A 23866-nucleotide genomic window follows, 5' to 3' on the forward strand; every position below is an offset into this window, starting at 1 on the left:
AGTCTCCTCCAAGAAGAGCCCCAGCTCCCTCAGCTTTTCATCATAAGGGAGATGCTCCACTCCATTGTCTTTGTGGCCCTGGACTGAACTCTCTCCAGCAGCTCCCTGTGCTTGAACTGAGGGGCTCAGAACTGGACACAATATTCCAGATGTGATGCACTGAAGAAACCTCCAGGACTGTGTAGGCCTTCCAGCAAATGTCTGGGTAGTTAAAATCCTGATGCTAGCCTGCCCCTTAATTCTAACCCACAAGCTTTCAACTTGCCCCTCATCCTCAGCTGGACAGAATTTGGTACATTCCAATTGTTCTCTCACATAAAGAGTAACTCTACCACTTCACCTGGCTGGTCTATCTTTCCTAAAAAGGACATAGCCATCCACGAACACATTCCAGTCATGTGAGCTGTCCCACCATGTCTTTGCCAACTCATAAACCTTTGCCCATACCCAGACTTCCAGGTTCTCCTGTTTATTTCCCATGCTGTGTGCATTGGTGTACAGGCATTTCAAAAAGGAAGCTGATCTTGTAGGATTCACCCCTGACTCTGGCTTGCCACCCTTAGGCTCAGCTCTAGCAGGCCTGTTTTTACCCTGTCCCTCTTTGAAACTAGCTTAAAGCCCTTTCTATGAGCACCAGTAACTTGTTCACAAGGATGCTTCTCCCCATTTTGAGACAGATAGACTCCATCTATCACCAGACCTAGTGTCATGAAAATTTCACCATGGTCAGAAAACCCAAAGCTGTGTTGATGTCACCAGTCTCTGAGCCACCCTTTAATTAGTTGTGCTTTCCTTATTCATTCAGTATTCCTCCCTGCCATGAGAGGTACGGAAGAGAACACTACTTGTGCTCCCGGGACATGTAGCGTTCTCCCGAGGGCCCTGAAATCCTTTTAAATAGCTTTTAAACTTCTCTCTGTAACCTCATAAGGACCAACCTGCATTACCAACAGTGGGTAGTAGTCAGTTGGCTACACGAGACAAGGGAGGTTCCTGGCAACATCTCTAATCCAGGCCCCAGGGAGGCAGTAGACCTCTCTGTGGGATGGATCCAGTGGACATACGGGGCCTTCAGTTTCCTTCAGAAGGGAATCCCCTGCTACTATATCCTTTTCTTTTTAATTGAGGCAGTCTTAAGGCATGATGGTAACTGACTCACCCTTGGCAATTCCTAAAGTGGCCCTACATCTTCATATTGCATTGCAAGCCCTCAACTTCCACAGCCTCATACCTGATATGCAGTGGCAACTGGGGAGGCATGGGAGGCCAGGAAGGGATTCGCGTGTCTCTTGTTGTCAGTGTGGGACATGTCTTTGTACCTCACCCAGCAGGCGGTGCAGAGAGGATGATACGAAGAGGATCTTCATCTCTGGCCCATTCTGACTATGCAAACATCCTAATATAGAGGCAAAGTGTGGGAACTAAGAATTTTCACTGTTGCAAAAAGGCTATTAACTAAACACTGATTTATTGATTTTATTTTTTTTTTAACTAGGATTGTAATGCATGGAAGCAAATACATTTGAATGTATGTAATGGATAAATATAACTACTTTGTTCTTTTGTTTATCTGTAGACCTACTAGAAACACTTGGATGACTGGAATTTAAGATACTTGGTTCGTGCTTTTACCCTGAGGTTGAGAAAATAAGTGCAAGAAATTTCTCTTGTTCAGGCAAGTAAATATCTGTACCTCCATAACTTCTATGAAATTAAGTTCTTGGTAAACAAACATACTTAAAGTGGAACTAATTTGCTCTGTTACAAAATGTGGTTGAAAAGGAACATAAGAATTTTTTATTTTTTTTATTTAATAGTTGAAGGATCTGTCATACTGAACTCTGAAAACCTGGGAAACCTCTAGAATTGAAATAAACATTCAACGGTTGTCTTCAATAAAAGTTAAAGGCAAAAATGTCTGTCATAGACCCTTATCAACACATTGTGGTAAGTAGCTTTGAATCTTCCACGTATACAGTCTTGTGTAATATATATATTGTCTCATGTAGTGTATCCTCTCAACAGTTACTCTAATCAAGCACACAGCATCAGAGTTATTAATTTCTTAAATGTTAGATGTGTTACAAAAAACTTTCTTCAGAAATGTATTTGATTGAAATGTAAAAGATTCAAGTTAGCGTTCTGAAAGCATATTATGGCTTTGAGTGTAGTTGCTCATGTGTAAGTCAAAATAGAATATGGGTGCCTAATAACCTTGTGTGTATGATGTCCTAGGATATCATCCTAAAGGATATGCCACTTCAAAGTGCCTGTAGTAGACTCACCCAAATTTCTCACCCCCCATTAATTGTCAAACTGAATTGTAGTCTACAAAGGTAACATCATGTGTCTAATTTTCTCTCTTACAGTACAGGTTTTTTTTGCACAGTTCTAGTTACTGGATATCTTCTAATGAGTATAGACAGAGGAATGAGTTGACAGTTTTGGTATTCAAATCTTAAACTAGTGTGTATCGGTGATTTTTCAAAGAAAATCTTCAAAATATTTCCTACAAACTCTAGGTATCATTGAAATGATTTGTGCCACTCAACACACTACTCCCTCCTTCCTGCTTTATCCCAACATTCCTGACACATCCCTTGTACCAGCTGTCAAATGCATGGGATTGGAGTGAGCCAGTTGACCTTGCTGAGTTGGCCAAAACCTACTTCAATGACTCTGCTGTCAGAGCTGGCCCAAGGGAAGGGTACAACTATGAGCACAACATGTATGAATAGAGAAGTAGGGGCAAAGGAAGGAGGAGAAGGGAGATGGGAGCAGAACTGTCCTTTGCATGGCAGTGGAGTAGCTCTGCATCTTATTGAATGCTGGCTCTCCTCTATAACAATCATGTGTATCTTTGCTTGAGTGATTTTCCAAAGTAAACACTGAAGTTACAATTCCTACTCAAACTGAAATCTTAAAACAAGATGAGTATGTTCATATAAAGCACTTTTTTTAGCAGTCCCAGAATCTCACTGCAGGAAAAGTGATAAGCACTCAAAGATAGTTACCATACAGTTGTCATAATGTTGAACTTTTAGATTGCTAAAAATATAGCGTATGCTTCCTTGAAGCGATCTCTTATCAATTGTGTGGTTTCTACCCCACACAGTCACATCCTTTACATGAGCGTGGAGCCAGATGTCAAACTTACGTTTTACTCAGTAATTCTGTGAACACTGCTGTAAAGACAAGTTTCAGGTGGACGTTGAAGTGTTAGAACAACATGCTAACTTACTCCTTTCTGCATCAGTGCCCTCTCCTGGATGAAAGGCTTGATCTGATCTGTAGCTTTAAGGGAGAGGTCTCTGAGGCACTTGGTTATTTTTCATTGTATCATTCACATAAAAGATCTCTTTTCAATACCAAGATCTACACCATAATAAACAAAATGGATCCTTAGATGTAGTTGCAGCCTTCTAGCAATGCTGAACTGCTGCTGTGGGAATGTTGTTAATGCAGGAAGGAACACTGTTATTGCATGAGTTGATCCTATAATTGCTTGAAAAGTGAATGGAAATCATTGAGGTTTCTTAATTCAAAACTTGAAAATGCATGGAAAATTTTACTGAAACTTAGAACAGTCTAGGGCAACAGACTCTCATTAATGCAAAAATCTTGAAATTTTAATGACATTTGGCATTCAAAGACTCAAAAGAATTGTGCATTTCCCAAAAGCCCTTCTGTGTTTTCTGGTCTCGATTTTTCTCTCTCTTTTTTTTTTTTTTTTTTCCCCTCATTTTATGAAAGGAACAAAATAAAACATTCACAAAGTTGCTGCAGGTACAGACAGAACTGGCTGTACCAAAAATACTTTTAGATCCAGAGATTAAAGATACATAATACGTCTTCAGTTACATTTACATGGGAGATAAGTATTACAACAACAGGAAAAATCAAGATTAAATTTGTGTGTTTATGTGTGTATGCACAAATGATTGTCTTAATTGTAATACTCTGTGAAAGAAGAGGGGGGACTTCATGAAAATCTGTTACTTAAGAAAACAAGCATACATTTTCATTTGTCCAGGCCAGTCATCAGCTTAAGTGTCCTTAATGTTAAGGAAGTAAAAGTAGTACATACTTATTATGCAATCTATCTATAGCAGAGCTTCCTGATTAGTATTTTGTGTGCAAATCTGTCTTCTGATTGAGTTACATTTTGTGACTCAGCATTCTGGGATGTGAAAAATATTACATTCAATGCATGCAAATCCCTTGTTTTCTCAGCAAATGCGGAAAGTTCCTAGGGAAAACCCGATTGTGTTACAGGAGATCTTAGCATCTTGTTCTATTCTACCAATCCTCTAATGGAAAGGTAATGGTGTTTATGTACATACAGACACAGTGATATTTAAAATAGATGGAATGAGATAATTATGGAAATTTTACTGTGAGGAGAAAAAGATAGTCAAAGGTGGGGGCAGAACAAAGGAGGGAGGAGGAGGAGGAGGTAGAAGAAATGAAGAGCTGTGATGTGAGGAAGGAGATATTGAACCATGGCTGTGCAGGATGCTCAGAAAACCTCATGTATTGAACCAGTAGAGAGTGAATACTGTCCAGGAGCTTCCATAACTTGGAAAACCTGTATTCAGGGATGACATATTGAAACCTCCTTTTTCGTTTGTTTTTTTTTTTTTTTTTTTTTTTTACCCCTCCTTCTCGAAATTTGTGGAGAAAGAGGAAGTGAAATGAAACACACGTCAAGTTAGGTCACTTTGGATAGTAGGATTTAGGTTTTTGAGTTAATTGTGAGCTTCTGAAATTACTAACCTGTCTTAGATTTTTTAAGGTATGCAGATGATTGCTCCACTCACTGTTGCAATGTCTAAGTGATTTATAGACTGTCGTCTGTTTTTCAGAAGTAATTGCAGAGTTGGCAATGTACAGATTTTTATCAGGACTTGAAGTGAACATAAGTCACTGTACAAAATGCAGCTTAGTCATCTAAACTAGCAAAGGCTGGATATATAAAGGTATTCAGAGTCAGTGTGTTTCTTGTGGTATTTTCAAGGGGCATCTATCTTCTTTAAAACTCAGTCTTTCCTAAAACTAACCAAAAAATGGTTCTTAAGGTTGTGCTACCTGTTAATATGGACACTTAGGGCTTTTAATACTCTTAAACTGGATCCTAAGTGGAAAATTATCTTAATTTCCGACTGTACTTCATTTGCATGAAAAAACTTTATTTTAGTGTAGGAAAAGATCTAGACTTTTGAGCTTCCTATGTGTCTCCTCTTATTTGGTATTTTTTTTACTAGGAGGAAGATCATATATTTTAGTAGTTGCAAATTTCTTCCAATGGTGTGATTATGGTCAAATATTAATAACTCTAATTATAAGCCTCAGTGTGTTATTTTGGGTGAGGCATGGGGAAAGAAGATAATGTTTTTCTGTTTTTTCCAGACCTCTGTGTACTTGTGTTCATTTCAGAGGATATCAGATCGTCAAGCAGACTTAACTTCCTTGGCAGAACAGCCAAGGAATGATGGATGGGGTTTGTTGCTTAAATCAATAAAAAACAGGTCTCATGATAGCATTAGCAAAACAGTTATCATCTTGTAATAGAAAGTGGTGATGATCTCTCTACTGCTCTAATGGGAATACACTAGGAAGTGGTGGTTTATCCTTGTTTTGATGGTAGGCATTTTGTTCAGGCATATAAGTTAGGCATAGGACTAGGAGATGCAAGAAAGTTATTTGAGAGAATTGTATTTTGTCAGTGAACACCTATAGTATTGCCATTTTACAGCTAGGACTACAAGGCACCAGAATTGCATACGAGTTCCACGTAGCAGCTGAACACTAAATCCGGGATGCTCATGTCTCATAATTATAACTCCATCTTTCTCTTTGTTGCTAAATGTTCAGTGATCTCTGCTTTATGGTCTCTCGTGAAGACAGACTCTTTCCTAAGAGCTAAGAAGGGTGGTGTGTTTGTACTTTAGGCTATTTCTCTTTAATTATAAGGTTGTATATAACAAAGGAACTACATCAGACTGTGTGAGCAAACTGGGAGGCCAGTGCTGCGTTGTGAAACCAAAACTTCAGTGATCTGACATGCTTATGAAGGTGGCACATACTGATAAAACAGCTTTGAGTACTTTCAAGAAGCAAACTGAAAACGGGACAGTGAGAGTTGTTTTCATAACTTGTAAAAATTTTAGAAGTGGGATAAATAACAGCACTGGGGTAACTTTTTATGTACCTCTGTTCACAGTAGAACCAGCTGTTCCCAGATACCTACTAAAATCCCCATTTACCCTGCTGCGATGGGTAACTTTAGACTCCTTTTTTGCCATGTGTCAGAAGCAGAAGTTTGTTCAGGGAGAAGTCCTATCCTCCTTCCCATTCATCCACCCATCTGTCCATCCATCCATCCATCCACTCTTGGAAACTACAATGTTAAAGGTGATGGATGTCACAAAATCATTGTTAGGTCTTCATGTCAGCATAAGGCAGGCTGTTGAATAGGAGTTTCTTCTTAACTTTGAATTCCCATGTCTAGACCCTTTCTGTTTGGTTTGATACTTTTGAGGTGAGTTAACAGGCCTGGTTGAGAGAACCAGTTAAGAGTCTAGATTCCCTTTTTTACTGTGGTTGGTGAACCACTTGATGTGTGGTGATGATTTCAGTATACCACTTGTACAGTAATAGTTTACAGTGCGATGGTTTTCCCCTTGCTTGCTTACTTGTTCTTTGAACTAGACAACTCCTGCAGTTTACAGGGGAAAAATTACAGAGCTGGAATTTACTACTGGGCAGGCTACTGTGAAATAAGCCTCTAGCAGTCATCACAATGTGTGGGTGATTATGGCCATAATAAAGATGCAACAATTCAGCGTCTGGGTCAGCTATTGGCTGCAGTGAAGTCATATCCTCAGTATCACTGTGGACATTTTCTCCTAGGTATTTTACTGTGGTGATTTGGCCGTGCCTTTGCAGACCTCTACACTGCAAGCTTGAGGAGGAGTCTGTGTTGATACGATTTTCAGCTGGTTTTATTTATGCATTCTGGCTCTACTGTTGCTTAATCCACTTTTGCTGTCTTTGGAACGTTGGTTTTGACTTTCTCTTGAGAAAATGGTACATAATCTGTTTATTTGTGTTGGAGGGGATCCAGTTTAGTTCTAGTCTCTGGATAGATATGAAATAATGAAACTTGGCTGAAGCAACCAGTTCTGAAATAGCTATGAGAAGCACCTGAAGGCCCTTATAAAATCTGACAGTTGAAGCAGTAGTAGCTTAAATGGAGGCATGTGCCACTATTGAAAATTAACTCGCATATTGTTTGAAGGGTTTGGTTGGCTTATCTTGCCTGTTCCTTTATATTTATTTAAAAATAAAAACCCAAACAAACAAAAACCACAGTAAAAAGAAGTATCTGGATGAAAACACAGCAAGGAAACACCAGGTACAGCCTGAATAAGTGCATCTGGTCCTAAATCAAGGATATTGCCTATAATTTTAAATACATTTCAGTGAATTTCCTGATTCTGGTACTTCCCCACTTTTTCCGTGTAATTGGTATATGTTGTAAGGCCTTGAGTATTTGGTTAGTTATTTTAGTACCAATAACTTCTATGTAGTGTTTATTTTAATGTATGTCAGAAAGTTAATGGATGGTTAAGAAGAGATAGAAAATACAACTGTTCCAGTTTTGGAAATGGAAACCGGAGGTCCCATAGGAGGTTTGCTTTTGGTACCATGGCTTGAGCTGTAAGAGCTAGGCAGCTTAGACTTGGTGCCCTTTGTAAAGGCAGAACTCAGATGTGGGGGGGTATCCTTCTAATGTCTGTCCAAGTTTCTATCACAGGAGCTGGTGCTCTCCAGGTTGTACCAGTCTGTGAGTCAATGTCTAGGCACTGTGAGCAGTCAGACAGCTTGAGTGTCTTAAGACTGGCTTTGAGATAGCAGTACAGATGTAAATACTGAGAGTCAATTATGTGAGACCTGATCCTGGCCTCAATACATAACTTAAACCTTACCTACAAGCTCTGTACTGTGTCCCTGTAAAGGCCAGTGTTGTCTGCCTTGCAATATGCAGAGATGATTCTGATAAAACTATTTAGTAGCTTGGTCAAACTTATGGCTATGTAGAGAAATTAATAATAGATGTGTGTTACTGATCCCTCTTTGTTAAGGTTTTTACTTTTGACTTTTAATTTCATGCCTGTTTCTATTTCCCTAGCTCATTCAGGACACATATGCTCCTAGAAAGGCAGCCCATGCTGTGTGCTTGGGCTTTGCAGGAAATGGGAAGCTCCAGAAGCTGCATGAAATTTTTTTGTGAATATTTTAAGAGCTTGCTCTTCACCTTCCCTCTGTTATCTTAAGGACCCTTGCACTTTGAATATTGATGTGTGCTAAAAAGATGTGTTCCCTGTATTACTAACTATATCCCTTACATCTACAATATATGTGTATATCTGAGATAACTACACCCATTCTTTTTATTGAGGGAAGGTAGTTACAAAGAGAAGCACACTGTAAAATAGCCCCCTTTTTATTTTTTTTTCTTACCATAGCAGGTTGTCCCTGACTGACTAAATGCCTTAAAGCAGGTTCTGTGGAGAGGAGGAGTGATAATTCATTGAAATTAGTAGGTGTGGCTGCAGGAAAATCAAGCAACTCTAGTATGAGGTCTGACCTTTCAGTAAAGCTACAAAGTGCAGTTCAGCTTTAAGATGTTCTATCCAGTATGAGTTTCACTTACATTTTGACTGGGTGACTTTTCTCTCTCAGTTTTTGGACAAAATGAAACCTATTTTGATAGCTGGGGTTTGGTTCTGAAGCTTAATCACCTCTAATTCTCTGACTTCCAGGTGGAACACCAGTATTCACACATATTCACTGTGACAGTAAGGAAAGCTACTAATGTCACTAAAGGAGCGTTTGGCGATATGCGTGAGTATTTCTATTTTGTCTCTTTCTTCTAGGAGACTGTTGCTGTAGGCAAGGGGAGGTGACACATCAAGTTTGTCATTCATTAAATGATTGTTAGTGGGTTGGAGGGCTTTTTGTTTTACTAGGGCAGTGTAGCATTTCATTGCTTGCTCACTCTAACTCAGAAAGCAGATTTGCCTTCCTTCTTTCCATTGATCCAAAAAAGCTGAGTTGTAAACAATTTGCCTACAAGCAGGCAACACCTACACTTAGTGTTTTGTCTCAGTCGGAAGTGCTGTTCTGAGCATAGTGAAACTGGCAATTTTATCTTCAAAAGGCTGTGGTTTGGTGGTGGGAACACTTAAATGAAAGAACCCCAGAGCTCTGCTGAGTCAATGCAGTAAGAAGAAAAAAAGAAAGGAAAAAAAATCCAAATGGTGTGAGCAGAGCTAATGCTGAGAAGCTAAATAAGACACTATCACTTTTTCCCCTCCCTCTCTGTTAGGCTTCTGAGCCTCTGGGCTTAGTAGATGAACAGGAAACCACTAGGAAGAATGACTTGTGAAAACTCGTATCTGCTCTTAAGGGGGGAAGGGAGAGAGAACAATATATTGGATGAAGCTGTAAAAAGGATATGCCTTCTTCCTTGATTATGACTGTTTTGCCATTGGGCTATCTCTCCCTTTCCCTGGTGTTTCATGCAGAGCATTGCATAGCCCAAGAGTTGCAGGCTGGAGCTAGAAGGATGAGTGTGGAGCCTTGCTCCTCCTGCTCTCTCATTAGACTCGTTTGATGTAGAATTGTTTCTCTTCCAGCACGTGAACTGCTTTCAGGTCAAACTACAGCAACTGCTCTGACACACAACTTCATGGGTTAATTTTTGGTTTTTTTTTTTTTTTCATAATTAGTGTCTACTCTTGACATTAAACTTGGGGGGTAAGTGCAAGAAACAGTTGGAAGGGAAACATTTGAGAGCCCCAAACAGGAGGAGACAAGGTGACACCTGTCAGAAGGGGAGAAGAGACAATTGGGAATGTATTTGGCATCTATTGGGAGGTGAAGGAAAGGAGCACACAGAGAAGATGGAATGGTGTTATCCTGGCGGCCTCTGAGAGGGTCTTTATATAGGAATACCTTAGGAAAAGTGCTATAAAGAGGGAACAAGGAGCCCACAGGTTTGTGTATATAAGAAAATGGATTAAATGTAAAGACACAGATTCTCAGACACAGAGGTTTCTGGCATATGACAGTGTGGGAAATGTGAGAAGGGAAGGAAGGGAGTTGAAATAGAGACCTCATGATATGATAGTAAAGGGAGTATGGAAAAGGTGAAGAAAGAAGGCCATGACATTATTCATTTCTTTCCCCCCTGCTCAGGACAAGTATGTTCCTGTAGTACAAAATCCAAATATTATCTGTCAATATAATTGGATGTTTTTCGAGACAAAACCTTTATCTTACAAATCATCAACACCAAAAAGCTACTTGGGAAGAACTTTTTATTTTGATAGAATTTGACAGAATTACGCTTGAGGGCCATTGAAACCTGCTTGGTTTCCTGTCTGAGGCAGCTACCAATGCTCTGTAGCCTGGGGCACCTGCAATCCAAGTGAGCTTCCAGGTTCCCAGGGCTTATTACTGGAGTCCTGGCAAATCTCTGGAAGCGAGAAAACCAGATCAGATCATTGCTTCTGTTTTTATTTTGGGAAAATGAAAAATGTTTTTATTTCCCATATATGCATAAAGCTTGCTGTGTTGAAGCCTGGAAACTATTTGATCAAATCAGTAATCAGGTTAATTACTTAAAGATGCATGGAGCTGTGAGCAGTGGAGAGTCTTTATATTTGATATACTTTTTTTTTTCTAATTTGATTTGCCAAAACTGTAACTTGAAGAAATTTCTGAACTTTGACATTGGGTTTCTGATCTCAAGGATAGGATTTGCTACTGGGGAAGGTGGCAGTGATAGATAATGTTAGATGCCTTGGTTAGGGTGGATACCTGAGTGTTACTGGCCCATGACAGACACTACCAAGCTGTTGACTCTTCTGGTAGGTTTCTTCTAAATTATCCTGGTTTTCTTGCTGCAGTTTGTGTAGACAGTGACAACTCTGTGGGCAAGAGAGGTACTTTTACATTATAGGATGTTGGAGGCCCTGGGGAACATGAAAGATCTTGTAAAATGTTTTTCTTTTCTGTATCAGTCTTTCTAAGACTTTCTGGAATACCTGTAAAAGATCTGAGTAAATCTGAATTTATTAAAATACGTGTAAGTACTTGTAATTTGTGTGAGTGATATTTTTTCATCTTAAGGATTTGAGGTCTACCTCCACTCGAGAGTTTAAGATGAGATCTAGTGTGCAAGGTGCCTCAGCTCTGTGGGCATGGAGGGCCTGACTTCTCTGTCATAGTTATCCATACCTGGATAACCATGTCTCCTCAAGCCTAGGCTGTGGAGATATGCAGTAGTTTAAGTAAGTTTTTCAAGATTTCTTGAGCTCTTCATTAATAGAGAGCATAAATGGCCCTGTCATCCTTAAAATTAATGGATGCCCACTGTGCTGCAACTTCCACAGGCAGTGTGTTTCCTTGAGTGAACACAGCACTGCTGATTCTAGACAGATTTTTAGTATCTCAACTGATGTGGGGGACTGGAACAACAGAGAAATCTGGAGCTGAGATAGCCTCCAGCTCTCTGCTTTTATTTTATTTGGCTTAAATTTCCCATTGTCTCTGTAAGCTTTAAAATCTTTGTAGAATGATCTGACAAAGACAAGCAATCAAATCTGAATCTGTATCATACCAGTAATTCAGTAGCAAAGCTACAGTAGCTGCTTCTGTTTCTTCCTCAAGCAACTCAAAATAAATAAAAATGGCAACCATTGAAATGAGAAATTGTGTCCACGCAAATGCTTCTCATACATGAAGGAAATCAGTTCACTTTCACCAGTTTGTCATTCTGTGAATGTGTATGTGGATGATAAATGAGAATTACTGTAAGAATGTGTGACCAAGAATGTTCGGGAAGAGGAGGGGGGAAAAACGTTTTGGGAGCAGACTGTTTTCCAGGAGTTCATTCAAGTATGTTCTTGTTTCGGGTATCTGCTCATTTACTGTTGCCCTCATATAGGAGTAGTCCCTTTATTGATTTCACTGGTTTTAATTTTATGGTGTCCCTTTCAAGATAACTCTCACACTCTATATACTGCCCTATCAACATCCAGTTGATGTGTCTCTATCTTTACAAAAGATTTAAATTCTGTTTTAGTGCCTGCTGTTCTAATAGCTTTGCTCAACTATTCTGGGAAAGTCTTTTTACAGACTGAAAGATTTGTAAGGTGAGCAACTGCAGCAGATGTGTGGTGGGTTGACCTTGACTGGCTGCCAGTTGCTCAGCAAGCTGCTCTATCACTCCGTCTCCATCAATAGGATGAGGGGAGAAAACATGATGAAAAGTTCTCATGCATTAAGATGATGACAGGGAGACCATTTACCTGTTACAGTCACAGTAACAGACTCAATTTGAGGAAAGGAATTTATTGTAACTGATTATAGGATAGTTAGAAATAAAGCTAAAAACTCTTTCCCCCTACACCTCCCTTCTCACCAGGCTCAACTTCACTTCTGACTCTTCTACGTCCCTGCAAGTGATGGGGAGTGGAGATTGCAGTCAGTTCATAACATGCTGTCTCTGTCACTCCTTCTTCCTCATATTTTTACCCTTGACTCTGTAGTCCTTCTCACAGCATAAAGTCCTTCATGACTTTCTCCAACTTGAGTCCTTCCCATGGGCTCTAGTCCTTCAAGAACTGCTCCAGCATGGGCCCTTTCCCTCAGATACAGTCCTTCAGGAACATACTACGCCAACGGGAGTCCTCCATGGGCCTCAGCTCCTGCCAGAAAATCTGCTCCTGCATGGACTCCTCTCCATGGGCCTCCTGTGTGGTCTTTGACTTCCTTCAGGGTGCATCTACCTGCCCCAACATGGAATCCTCCATAGGCTTCAAGATGGATCTCTACCCCACCATGGTACTCCATGGACTGCAAGGCAACAACCTCTGTCACTGTAGGGGAATATCTGTTCTAATACCTGCACCAGTCACCTCTTCCCCCTCCTTCACTGATGTGATATCTACGTAGTTGCTTCTCACATTTTCTCCTTCCTCTCTCACAGCTACTGAATGGTGTTTTTAAACAAATATGTTGTCACAGAGGTACCACTAGTGCTGCTTATGGGGCTCATCCCTGGCCTGCAATTGGTCTGTCTTCGAGTCAGCAAAAACTGACTCTGTCTGATATGAGGACAGCTGGTATCTTGTCACAGATGCCATGCTTGCAGCCCCTTACTCCCTCACTGCCCAAAACCTGCTACACAAACCCAATACAAGATGGACTATTTCATAACCTGCATGTGTGTTTTGGTGAGGATTTAATCTTAATTGCTTGTCTTTCTGCTGGTTGCAGGAGTCAATAGACCTCGTAAAATCTCTGACTGGAGCTTTTGGAAAAGACCTTGTCTCTGGTCTAGTGAATCCTTATATTGTGGAAGTTTAGTTTTGCATCTACTTCAGATGCCACACCATACTGTAGAGCCTTTTCTTACTTCTACATCAGTATAAGAACCTGTAGAAAAAGATCAGAATCTCAAAGTGCAGCATTCTGGAAGAGAAATAACTTTGCAAACTGTGGTGATTCTTTCCATAAGATCTCTTCCTTTTGGGGTTTTCAAGGAACTTGGTGGAAAACTGGGCCAAAGGAAGCATTAAAATTTGTCTTACATCTTTAAAGATCTATTTTTCTTTAAGTACGCTGGCTTTCAAAACAACTGGTAGCATCTACAAAGGAAACCAGTTGTATGACTCCACTGGTAATGATCACTAATCTTGCTTAATCCTGTTTTGGATTTGTAACTTTTATTTGTTTTGTCTACTTTTGATGTTATGATAATAAACAGTGTAATTCTGAGCATTTTAAGAAAGTTTTTTCTTAAAAATAGAAGTGTTTGGATAGCTTATGGCATTGATACTTGACTTCTGTTCCAACTTCTGTCTGCTCAGTTGGAGTTAAGGAATTAACGACATTTCCACTGTTCTTAGGCTGCTCGGATAAACAAATTAAAGAATTGGGAGCAGTCCAGTTAACAGAGCTCAACTCTGTTTGCAAAACTTGGTAACACAGAGATGGAAAGCAGCTCCTATAAGTCAATCTTGGCATGTTTAGCCAATATTCCTGCAACCAGCAATAGGCGTCCTCCTTGAGTCTGGGAGATGTTCTCCCCTGGTACAGTGTTGCTGACATGCTTCCTGGGTGCCTCTTGCTTCTCTAAAGGAAACAAGGAGGTGTGACACTGTGGGGATAAGTGGACACCTTTCCCTGCCTGCAGGATCTGCTTCAACAAGGTTGAGGGAAAGAGGAGGTGATGTCCAGGGCAATTTCTCTCTTCATAGGCCATTGTACTGAGGCTGTGCTCACTAGGAGCCATAGTTATGTTGAAGCTGTCTTTAAATAAAAAACAGTCATAGTAATGTAGTGCAATTTAAGCATACACGTGCAGTGTTTTAAACCTGAGCTGGCTGAAAGGGAAGGAACTAGAGGTTTGTCTGCTTATATTAGAGCAGGGACACAACAATTTGTTAGAGCAGCTCATTTAGGACTAATCCAGCTGTTCTCTGTATCACAGATGGCTGGTCTCCTAGCGTGATGTAGCTACTTAACTGTTGAAGTCTTATCAGATAATGCACTGCCTGCAAAGCCCTGAAGCAGAACCTGATTTTTGCAATGGAGCTTCCAGAGGAAAACAAGCCAAACTGCTCCCCTTTCCCAGTCTTCACAACCTGGAAAAAAAGTAGGTCAGAGTTTGCCAATTCTCCAAGTCCTACAAGCTGCTCGTGCAGATCTTCACATGGCTGGGAGCTGTAAGGTGTACCATGTGCCTAACAGAGCAAAGTGGAGGAGAAGTTCTGGAAGTATCTTGCAGGAAGGAGATTAAAATGTTCTTGTTTGGACCTGTGCATCCAGTCTGTGCCTGGATGGGCAACTGAATCCCATGACCAAGTACAGTGAACTTCAGCAGCCACTTTTGATTTGACCCTTCCTGACAGCCCTTGTATAAGTCCTGCTGTTGTTTGTGTCCTGTAGTGGTCTGTGCTCCATCACCAACCATAGCAGCTGGCTCTGACTCTAGAGCCATAGGCCTGTACTGAAATATGCATCCTTAAAATATGCATATTGTAAAAAATGAATATGCAATATTTCTATCCTGTTGTAGGGCTCGTGTGTTCCGCAGTAAAACTGGTCCAGAACAGGCTGCCCTTTTCAGTTGCAAAAATATCTTTTCAATGAGAACCAAATTCTGTCTCCGAATACTTGTAGTAATTGTCTTGCAGACTGTTTCTGTAAAATGTTAGTGAAAACTTGTTTTCATCTTAGGCTCTCCTGTTAACCCATTGCACTGTAATCATAACATTAAAGCAGAAAAGGTTTAGACCAAGGATCCATCTTGCCTGATGGAGGTTGAAGGACCTCCTTGTCTCTCTATTTGAGGCCCTTGGCACACTATGACCAACTGCAGGCTGAAAAGAGTGCAGCTTGATGATGACTGAGAACTGTTTGTTTCATGTACTGTCATGTCTCCAGGCATAATTTTGTGGTGAGGTTCTGCCATAACTTTGTGGTAGGAGTTGTGAACACTGCTTCTACAGTTTGAGCCGCTGCCTCTCATTTAGGAGGAGGTCTCTCTCCTTGTATTCCTCTGTAATAATTTGTTCTGTATAATTATTTGGTTTCTTCCTGCTTTCTTTTCTTTTTCCCTCTCATCCCCTTTCTCAGGGAGGGCTTTGAGGTTGTGTTAGGGTTGGGCTAATGCCCGATCCAAAGGGAGAATCAGGAAGAACATCAGTCATAGTCACATAAAAAGGAAAAGTAGGAACAGGCTAAGCATGCAGTAGTTTCCTCTAATTCTCTCCAAGCACTGAGCTGTCTTCAGTAAGAGACTCCATGAGCTGAATGTACTTCTGATGTGATTAGTAGCCCTACTGAATTTCTCCTGCATAAACTTCACCGATTTCCTTGAGTCCGCATAAGCGTTCTCATCCACAGGTTGGTATCTGTTTTTTGTTTTGAAACAAGTTAGTTTTGTTTGGGTTTTTTTTAATGTGATTTGAATCATCCTCTGGGTACTGTTTTGCATTTTGTAGGATGTTAACTTTGCCTGCATCAAAGTTCTTATAAATAAATAAATGCATTCATCTATTTCTCATTGAATGTCTTCTGAAAGGAAGGGAAAAAAAATCATCATCTTTCCTCATCATCATCACTCTAGAAAGGAACACTCTTGTAATACCGTGCTCTATCAAAGCATCCAGCCAACATTGTTACAGAAGAGTTGAAATACAGGGAATGTTTGCTTAATGCTTGGTTGTGCTATGCTTAGTTGGATAGATCGACTCACATGCACAGTCATCCCTTTTCCTTTACCTGTTACCATTGATGTGCATATGCTGTTCTGACTCAGAGCTTCGCAATCCGTTCCTCAGTCCCGTAAATGAAATGCCTGTAACAACCCGACAGAGCAGTGAGGTTGGGGCAGAAGCGATTCACAGGTGTCACTTTATTTTTAAGCTTCCTGTCATTGCATGCAGTAGCAGTGATGATGGTTTTACTGAGATGTAATGCTTATGTAGCCAACCTGAGCCTATACTTTGCTACAGTTCTGCCCAGTTAGAACAGCTACAGGTTTTTAAAACATTCCAGCCAATTGAATTTAAAACTCAAGGGAAAAACCTCTTCTCGCTCAAAGGCCTGGAGGCTGTGCTTCAACAATATACTTAATAAAGCTCTAGGGCTGCTGGTAGAGGCCCAAAACCTCTAAAGCCTCATGATACCAAACACAGATCCAGTGTAAACTTGTTCTGCGGATTCAGAAAACATTGCCAGTTTAGATTTGTATTAGCAGACTTTATGCCAGACTAGGAATAATTTAAATCTGGAATAAAAGTCATATTGTGGGTTTTGAGTAATCTACCAGGAATGTGATGATATGCCTAAACCTACTCTAGACCAAATTATCACTTCCCAGACCTGGCATAATTGTGGACCCACAGTTACAGCTGAAGTGTGCAGCCACACTGCCTATTCCTTCTCTGCTGCTTCTGTCTTTGTTAGCAGGGATGTCTCTCAAGTTCAACACTGAAAAAGCTCTTAAGAACTAGGCATTTAAATAAATCTAAAAAATCCCCAACAACAAAACCCCTTAGATTCTAACACAAGACTAGAAAACCAGATTTTTTTTGGGGTTATTACAAGCTAATGTTTTAGTCACTTTTCACTGCTGTCTGTTAGCAAAGGGAACTGTAGAGATAACTTAGAGAAGTAACTGTTTTTTTGTTCTTAGCACTTCTACGAATTCATTTTGAATGTATGAAGAATTCAGCTGACTTGTTTGGATTTTTTGTTTGTTTTCAATGCTGGATCAGTGAAAGGGCTAGTAGTGTCCCTCCCCAGTAAATGGGGTGGTCTGGGAGTTCAGTTTTTCACTTCAGTTACGCTGGAGATGAAAAGCACTGTAATAGAAGACACTAATAATGTCTAATAAATGTATTACCCAGTCACAGGATTTCTCATGGTATAGCTGCTGCTTTGGGAGCTGCCTTACTTCACTTGTAGTCACCTTCCACTCGTGAATTCTCACACTGCATCATCCCCTTTGCAAAGTCCCTCTAAGATGAGTTCCTGTGTGACCTACTCTGGGTGGCCTTGCTCTGGCAAGGGAGATTGGACTAGATGATCTTTCGAGGTCCCTTCCAACCCTTAAGATTCTGTGATTCTGTGACAAAAGTCTGGACATCCCCTGTAGTACCTTAAATGCAGGCAGCAAGTAACCTGTCACTTTCTCCTTGAGACCCCTTCTGACAATTTAAAATGTGTACTCCTGGACATTTTAGTTTCTCTGTGGCTTTCTGGCATGTCTCCAGACTCTTAGTCTAGCATCTGTATTGCTATAGGACTATGAATTTGTCTGTTTGAAAACTCTCAGAAGTGTCTGCTCCATATGAATGGGAGGCCTGAATTCACAGCAGACTCAACTACAGTCCTCTTTGGAAATGGAAATTCAGAAGAAATGTAAAAAGGCAGAACAAAAGTTTGTTCTTGTTACTGTTCACTGCTGCAGTGTTTTATGGTATTGAATGGAGGGACTTTTGATTGTGTGGCCGTGGTAGTTTTTCATGCAACAGTAGTTTTTCAGTGCACTGAGAAGGTGATGAGGTGCTTTTGTATGTGGCAGCCTGACACAGCTAGTTCTGCTTCTGGCATTCCTGGGCTTCACTTCTTCAGGTGAGAGAACTTCTTGGTTTCCAAGATCACACGGGCAACCTCCGCAGCAAAGGCTCTACATACTTGTTTGCTGCCTGTGAATTGGCAGGGAGGGTGTGCCAAGCTGAGGGCCTGTCGTGAGCACTAGTATCATCCTCGGACTATTTGCCATCCCTTCCATCCAATTCCGCAGCCAGATAGTAGGGCTGGCTGCCCTTATGGGGGACATTGCAGCTCTGTCATTTTTCCATTCCTCCCGCCCATCTGATACTGAATTAATAAATCAATGAATAATGCCTATATTCTCTTGAACATTGGAGACACCTTTATGTAGGGCCTTGTGTTAGTCTGTCTGTCCACAAGTTTGCAGCAGAGCAAGGGTAAGCTAAATCTAATAAGTAATATATTTGTTAATATATCATTTCGGAAACATTAATTATTTGAGAATTATTTATATTTGATAATTATTTTAAGAATTCTTTTTTTATAAACTGGAAAATCACATTAAACTGGGACAAAACCCTACCATTCTATGATTCTATGATTCTATGAAAACATGGTTTTAAAATTCATTACATTTTCACCTGACTCTGACAGAAAGACCAAATTTTCTACACTACTCGAAAGCATTTGTCCAGTGAGCTGCATAAAATTCACTATTTGCATAAAAATTCAGTTATTATTTTTAAGCATGCAGCAGAACTATGCTTCTGACCTAGGAGAAGTTTCATGTAGCTCATGCCATGGTAGTTTGCTGTGATGGATACTAGCTAACGTTCAGCCCATTGAAAATGTCTCCATGCATCCTGCTTTGAGTTTTTTTGTGGCAAACGGTAGGTTTGATAACTTCCATGAAATTCAGAGGAGCCCTGCAGCCAGGAGCGGCATGTATGTGCTGCACAGCCTGATTGAGCTCTCAGCTCCAGCCACAACTGCTTGTGCATAAGGCACAGCTACCAGGTTTTATCTTCCTCCCTCTCGGAGGAGAGGGAGATGGTCCAGCAATTCCCATTATTAACATGGCCTCAGTCAAGCTGCTCAGCTGCACATAACTTAGTACTAAATAAGTTGTATTGTAGTGCAGTAAGACAAAAAATGGTGGAAAGCAGACAAAGATTTGGAACCTAGTAAGATTTTGATAATGGGGATGCACTAAATGGTAGAGGATGTTGGTTAACCAGAGGGAAAAAAACTCCAATGAAGCAAACTGGCATAGTTCTTTAAGGAAGTTCATTCCACTTGCTGGAATATTCCTGTAATTGCATAAAAATGGTATCTGGAGTTTATGGGTCCAAAATGTCTGGACCCAGATTTACTTTGTACAATGGTAATACCTGCATTAACTGAAATTTAATTTAATATAGCTTTATTTAATACCCATTATAATTGAAAGTGTTTATGACATGCTCATTTTAAAAAAAAAAGGATTTTTTTTTTTGCAGCAAACCAGATTGTTGAGCACTTTGAGAACTTTGTGTTTCCTTCAACTTTTGATGGACAAGTGAAATAATTTTTAATATGTGATGGTAATAGTTACATCCTTTACATTCTATATTTAAACAGATTTTCTATGGTTTCTTTTTGTCTTTTAAGCTGTTGAAATAATGAAAATTGGAATGACTGAAATGTAAATTGTAGGTCTGAAATATTAATTATATTAACGTGGGGGCCTGATGACAGTAATCTCACCGAATTAGTAACGTAAGATCAAATGGTTTCCAGTGGTTGTAGAAAATTTTACAGGTTTCTTTAATAGATTACTTAAAGCATTACTCATTTTTAATGTGAAAATGATTGATTTTAATTACTGTCCATTGTGTGTTTCACTTCATGATTCATAATGTAATTTAGAGAGAGAATTCTATAGCAATTACTTAACCTGGAGATAAATCAAACAAGGAAAGGCATTGAATCCTTACGTCCTACCTCTCCCAGTTTAAAAAATAACGGTTTAGATGCTGAATCTGCTTTTATTCCTCGCTATCTGTCTTCAACTCCTGGAGATTTGATGGTAACTGTAAATATTACAAAAGGATTACAATGAACATTTTTTAAATTCCCTTTATAATTACCTTTATAAAAGCTACTTATTTCAGTTCCATTGACATCAAAGCTGGAACAATTTTAGGTTTTTTGGTGTGAAGATGGGGTTTTAGATACACTTGTATTTAATTACCAATTCATATTATTTTTTTCCTGGTATCAATGGAGTCTGGTCCCTCTATTCCAGAGCATTATCTGTGGTGTTAGGTGTGGAACTCTTTGACACTGGGAGAAGTATGTCAGTTTTACAGTCAAAGAGGAAGAGACGAATCTAGAATCATACCATCCAGTCACTGCCTTATGGTAGTGCTTGTGTCCATTTGCAAACCTTTCAAACTCTACCTACATTAAGAAGTTGAGATGCACTGCAGATAGCTAGCCCACAAGTTATGGAGAAGTAATGCAACAATGCTTGCACAAAGAATAGCTCAGAGCCTAGCTGAGCTGTATAGAAACTTCATTTTCTTCAGAAGTGTCCCAAGGAAGAAGTACAAATTCTTACACATTGCTTCTTTTGAGAAGTCTGTGCTTGGTATTTTAAATAGACTGCAAAAATAAATGAGCAATTCCACGATGGTATTATCTCTACATAGATAATTCTCTTCATTGATTACACTCACAGCACATCAGCTTATGAGCCATAAACTATTTTAAAGATGCTTTCTTTTAAAATCAGAATATAGATAACAGCATCAATCAAGCTGCTTTTCACTTACATTTTCAGATTAGTTGTTTTGAAAAACATACCTGGCAAATCAACTAGCAAAAACACGACCAGGAATAAACACAACCATGCAAAAGGGTATACACTGTTTTGTCTGCATTTGATAACTTTAATGTTTTTTGTTACGTGCAAGCTTGCTGGTAGCTAGTTTTTGGTTCCTCACCAATAACAAGGAGTAAGATTTTTACTAATATAATACAGCTTATAGCAGTATCTTAGTCAGATCCAGTCTTCCAGTGTTTTCCCTCTTCATCAGTAGAAGGAAGTTATAAAAGAATAGATTTTCATTTCCTTAATTGAAAATAGCACAAAATAAACTTTCAAACATGAAAGGGCAGATCATTAACTCTGTGCCTCGGGTTAAAAAAGATAATAAAGGCAGGGAGTGAGGGGGTGGCTTGGCAATACCGAGTTGTGAAGACTGATTTTTCTAAGTTTAGTTGTTCTGTGCCTTGGGTTTAGTTTCTGTTTCAACACTTACTTGGAGTCTGTCTGATAGGAAGTTAGTAACACCATCTGTGTGCCAGCTGTGCTTGGTATGGGTTTTCCACAGGCTTTAGGATTTTGAGTACAGAGAGGAAACCATTTGCTGTTGGTGTTTAAAAGAAGAAAAACTGAGTTTTGAACTTGTAGTTTGAGACAATCACATAAAAAGTAGAACAGAAAGGTAAGAATTGACCTTTTGCTCAGAACAGTGTTAAGCACTAGTATTTTGATCAAAAACTAAACTTTTTTAGGCAAGTTGAGTCTCTTGACAGAGCAAGCCTGTAGTGCTTGTTACCAACATATCCTTGATATCCTGACTTAAAAGATGAGATCTTACCTCTTCTGATTTTGGTAGATATTTTGCTGTGTAGTTTCAGGAGGCCTTCTCTTCTCTCTGGCACAACTTTGTGTAGTAATTCAAGGAAGCTGCTGTATTCAGTAGAAGATGACAATGAATTACATCTGCCAGTGAAAGCTCAACCCTTGATCTCCATATATATTTGAAGTACCTCGTGGCTAAATTCATTATCTTCTATGCTTGGCAATGGCATAAGAAGGTCTATTAGGTCTGGCTGATGATTCCCACTAGAATAGCTGAGCATTTTTGAGTTTTGGTTCTGTTCTGCCTTGGTGCACATACAGAACCTCCTGAGTGATTTCAGAAAGCCTTTTCTTGGCTGTTTGTTTTTTTTTTTTCCAAAAGGCAGTTGATGCCCATTTGAAAGTATAAAACTGTTTTAATTTTCTCTTTTCTTCCTGCAGCCAGCTGAAATGACCATGTGGTTCTGGGACTCAACAATCTCACTAATAATGTTTTATCGAAATGCAAGAATCTCCAAAAACTTTTGATTTTTGTTTTAAAAAAAAGTATCTTTAGACTTATAGTGTGTACAGGAAGGAATGTTAAGACCTCTTTTATGCGTCCCATGCTCTCCTGTGCAACATCTGAGCAATGTTTTAGAGACATCTGTAAAGGACTTCATCAGCTTTGGCTCAATCTGACAGAAAAAAATCTCATTGGAGAGGAAAACATTCCATGCTTTGACCAGTTGACAAGTTAGCATTTTTAGGAGTAACACCTATGCCTTCCTTGCTCTCTGGGAATTGCTGTTGTTAGAGACATCAGATGAGTTGTTTTTTTCTCTCACTTAAAGTTCTAATAAGATATATTTGGCATATATTCCTGTATTTGCAGTTAATATTCTGTGCAGTTGTTATTCAAAGATACTGTGTATATTAGATCTTTATTCTGTGATGACCTCCATATAGCTCTGGTGATTGCAGGGGCTTCTGATATGAACAGCTCTCCTTACGCTGTCTTTAGCAGTATATAGGTGGCCTGACTGGTTTTTTTTTATGATTGTCAAACCGGCAAAGGTGAAACAGGATCCAAAACTGTATACCAAGCTGCTTGTTTTCATTAACTGAAGACTGTTTTTATATAAAACTTCTGTGACACAAACCAAAGTAATTAAAGTCTAGAAATAGAGGAAGGGGCTGCCTGGTTGAAGCATACATATTTCCAGTAAACTTGAATCAATTCCAATGTTGTTCTGTTTGTTCCAGACTTTTCTCCTTGTCTCTTAAATGCATAACATTTGTTTCTTTTTGGGAGACTGTTAATATTATTGTAACATTCATATAACTATTTATATAGGTGAATGTTTTTTGGTCAGAGACTAAACTTGAGTTTTGCCTAACCTGAACATCTATTTCGCTCTGTAGTTGACACTCCTGATCCCTATGTGGAACTGTTCATCCCATCTGCCCCCGATTGCAGAAAGAGAACGAAACATTTCAATAACGATGTGAATCCTGTGTGGAATGAGACCTTTGAGTTCATTTTGGACCCCAATCAAGAGAATGTTCTTGAGGTAAATCACATGGCTGAGCTATATCTGTGAAAATGAAAGTGTGTAGAACATCTGGAAGGCTAAAATAACAGTAACTTCTATGTGTATGGCATCTGTTGTGTCAAGATGACAACTTTTTTTAAAAATATTAAAAGCTGTCTTTTGCCTTGTATAAATTGTATTATTCAAGGAGTAGCCTTGAGTCATTGTAAGATATGCCTCCAAGTCATCTCTTGGACACCTCCTGAGGGCTAGTAGCTTACTGTTTTTGACATTAGCCATAAGTCATTTTCTCCTTGCTTCCTGCACTGATTCAGCTATTATGGACTGTGAATAGGTAGGAGTCAAGTCTCAGCCCATTCCCTGCTTCTTGCTGAGGTAGAAAACAGAAGCATGGTTCTGCTGTCTCCTCTATGCCTGGAGCCAGGGGCTGAGTAGCCCACCCAGTCATGTTTTGAGTACTGTTATTCCATGTGCAGGCTTGTCTAAGCCACCACTAAGTCTCAGTACATTAAGCCTTTCCAGGTTGTGTATGAAAGGTGAGTATTAAGTGTAGCTA

The 23866-nt window shown here is 39.6% G+C and overlaps 1 protein-coding gene across 1 annotated transcript in view; it reads left to right on the forward strand.

The window, feature by feature from the left end:
* Nucleotides 1–1821: 1821 nt before the first annotated feature.
* The window catches only part of PLA2G4A (phospholipase A2 group IVA), a 65871-nt gene continuing 43826 nt past the window's right edge, over nt 1822–23866 (forward strand). Inside the window, exons 1-3 of the mRNA XM_010202962.2 lie at nt 1822–1947; nt 8829–8910; nt 23180–23328. Coding sequence (XP_010201264.2) covers nt 1915–1947; nt 8829–8910; nt 23180–23328 — 264 coding nt within the window. The 5' untranslated portion in view covers nt 1822–1914. The remainder of the gene's footprint in view (nt 1948–8828; nt 8911–23179; nt 23329–23866) is intronic.

The sequence above is a fragment of the Colius striatus genome, chromosome 10 (assembly GCF_028858725.1).
Source record: "Colius striatus isolate bColStr4 chromosome 10, bColStr4.1.hap1, whole genome shotgun sequence".
NCBI lineage: Eukaryota > Metazoa > Chordata > Aves > Coliiformes > Coliidae > Colius > Colius striatus.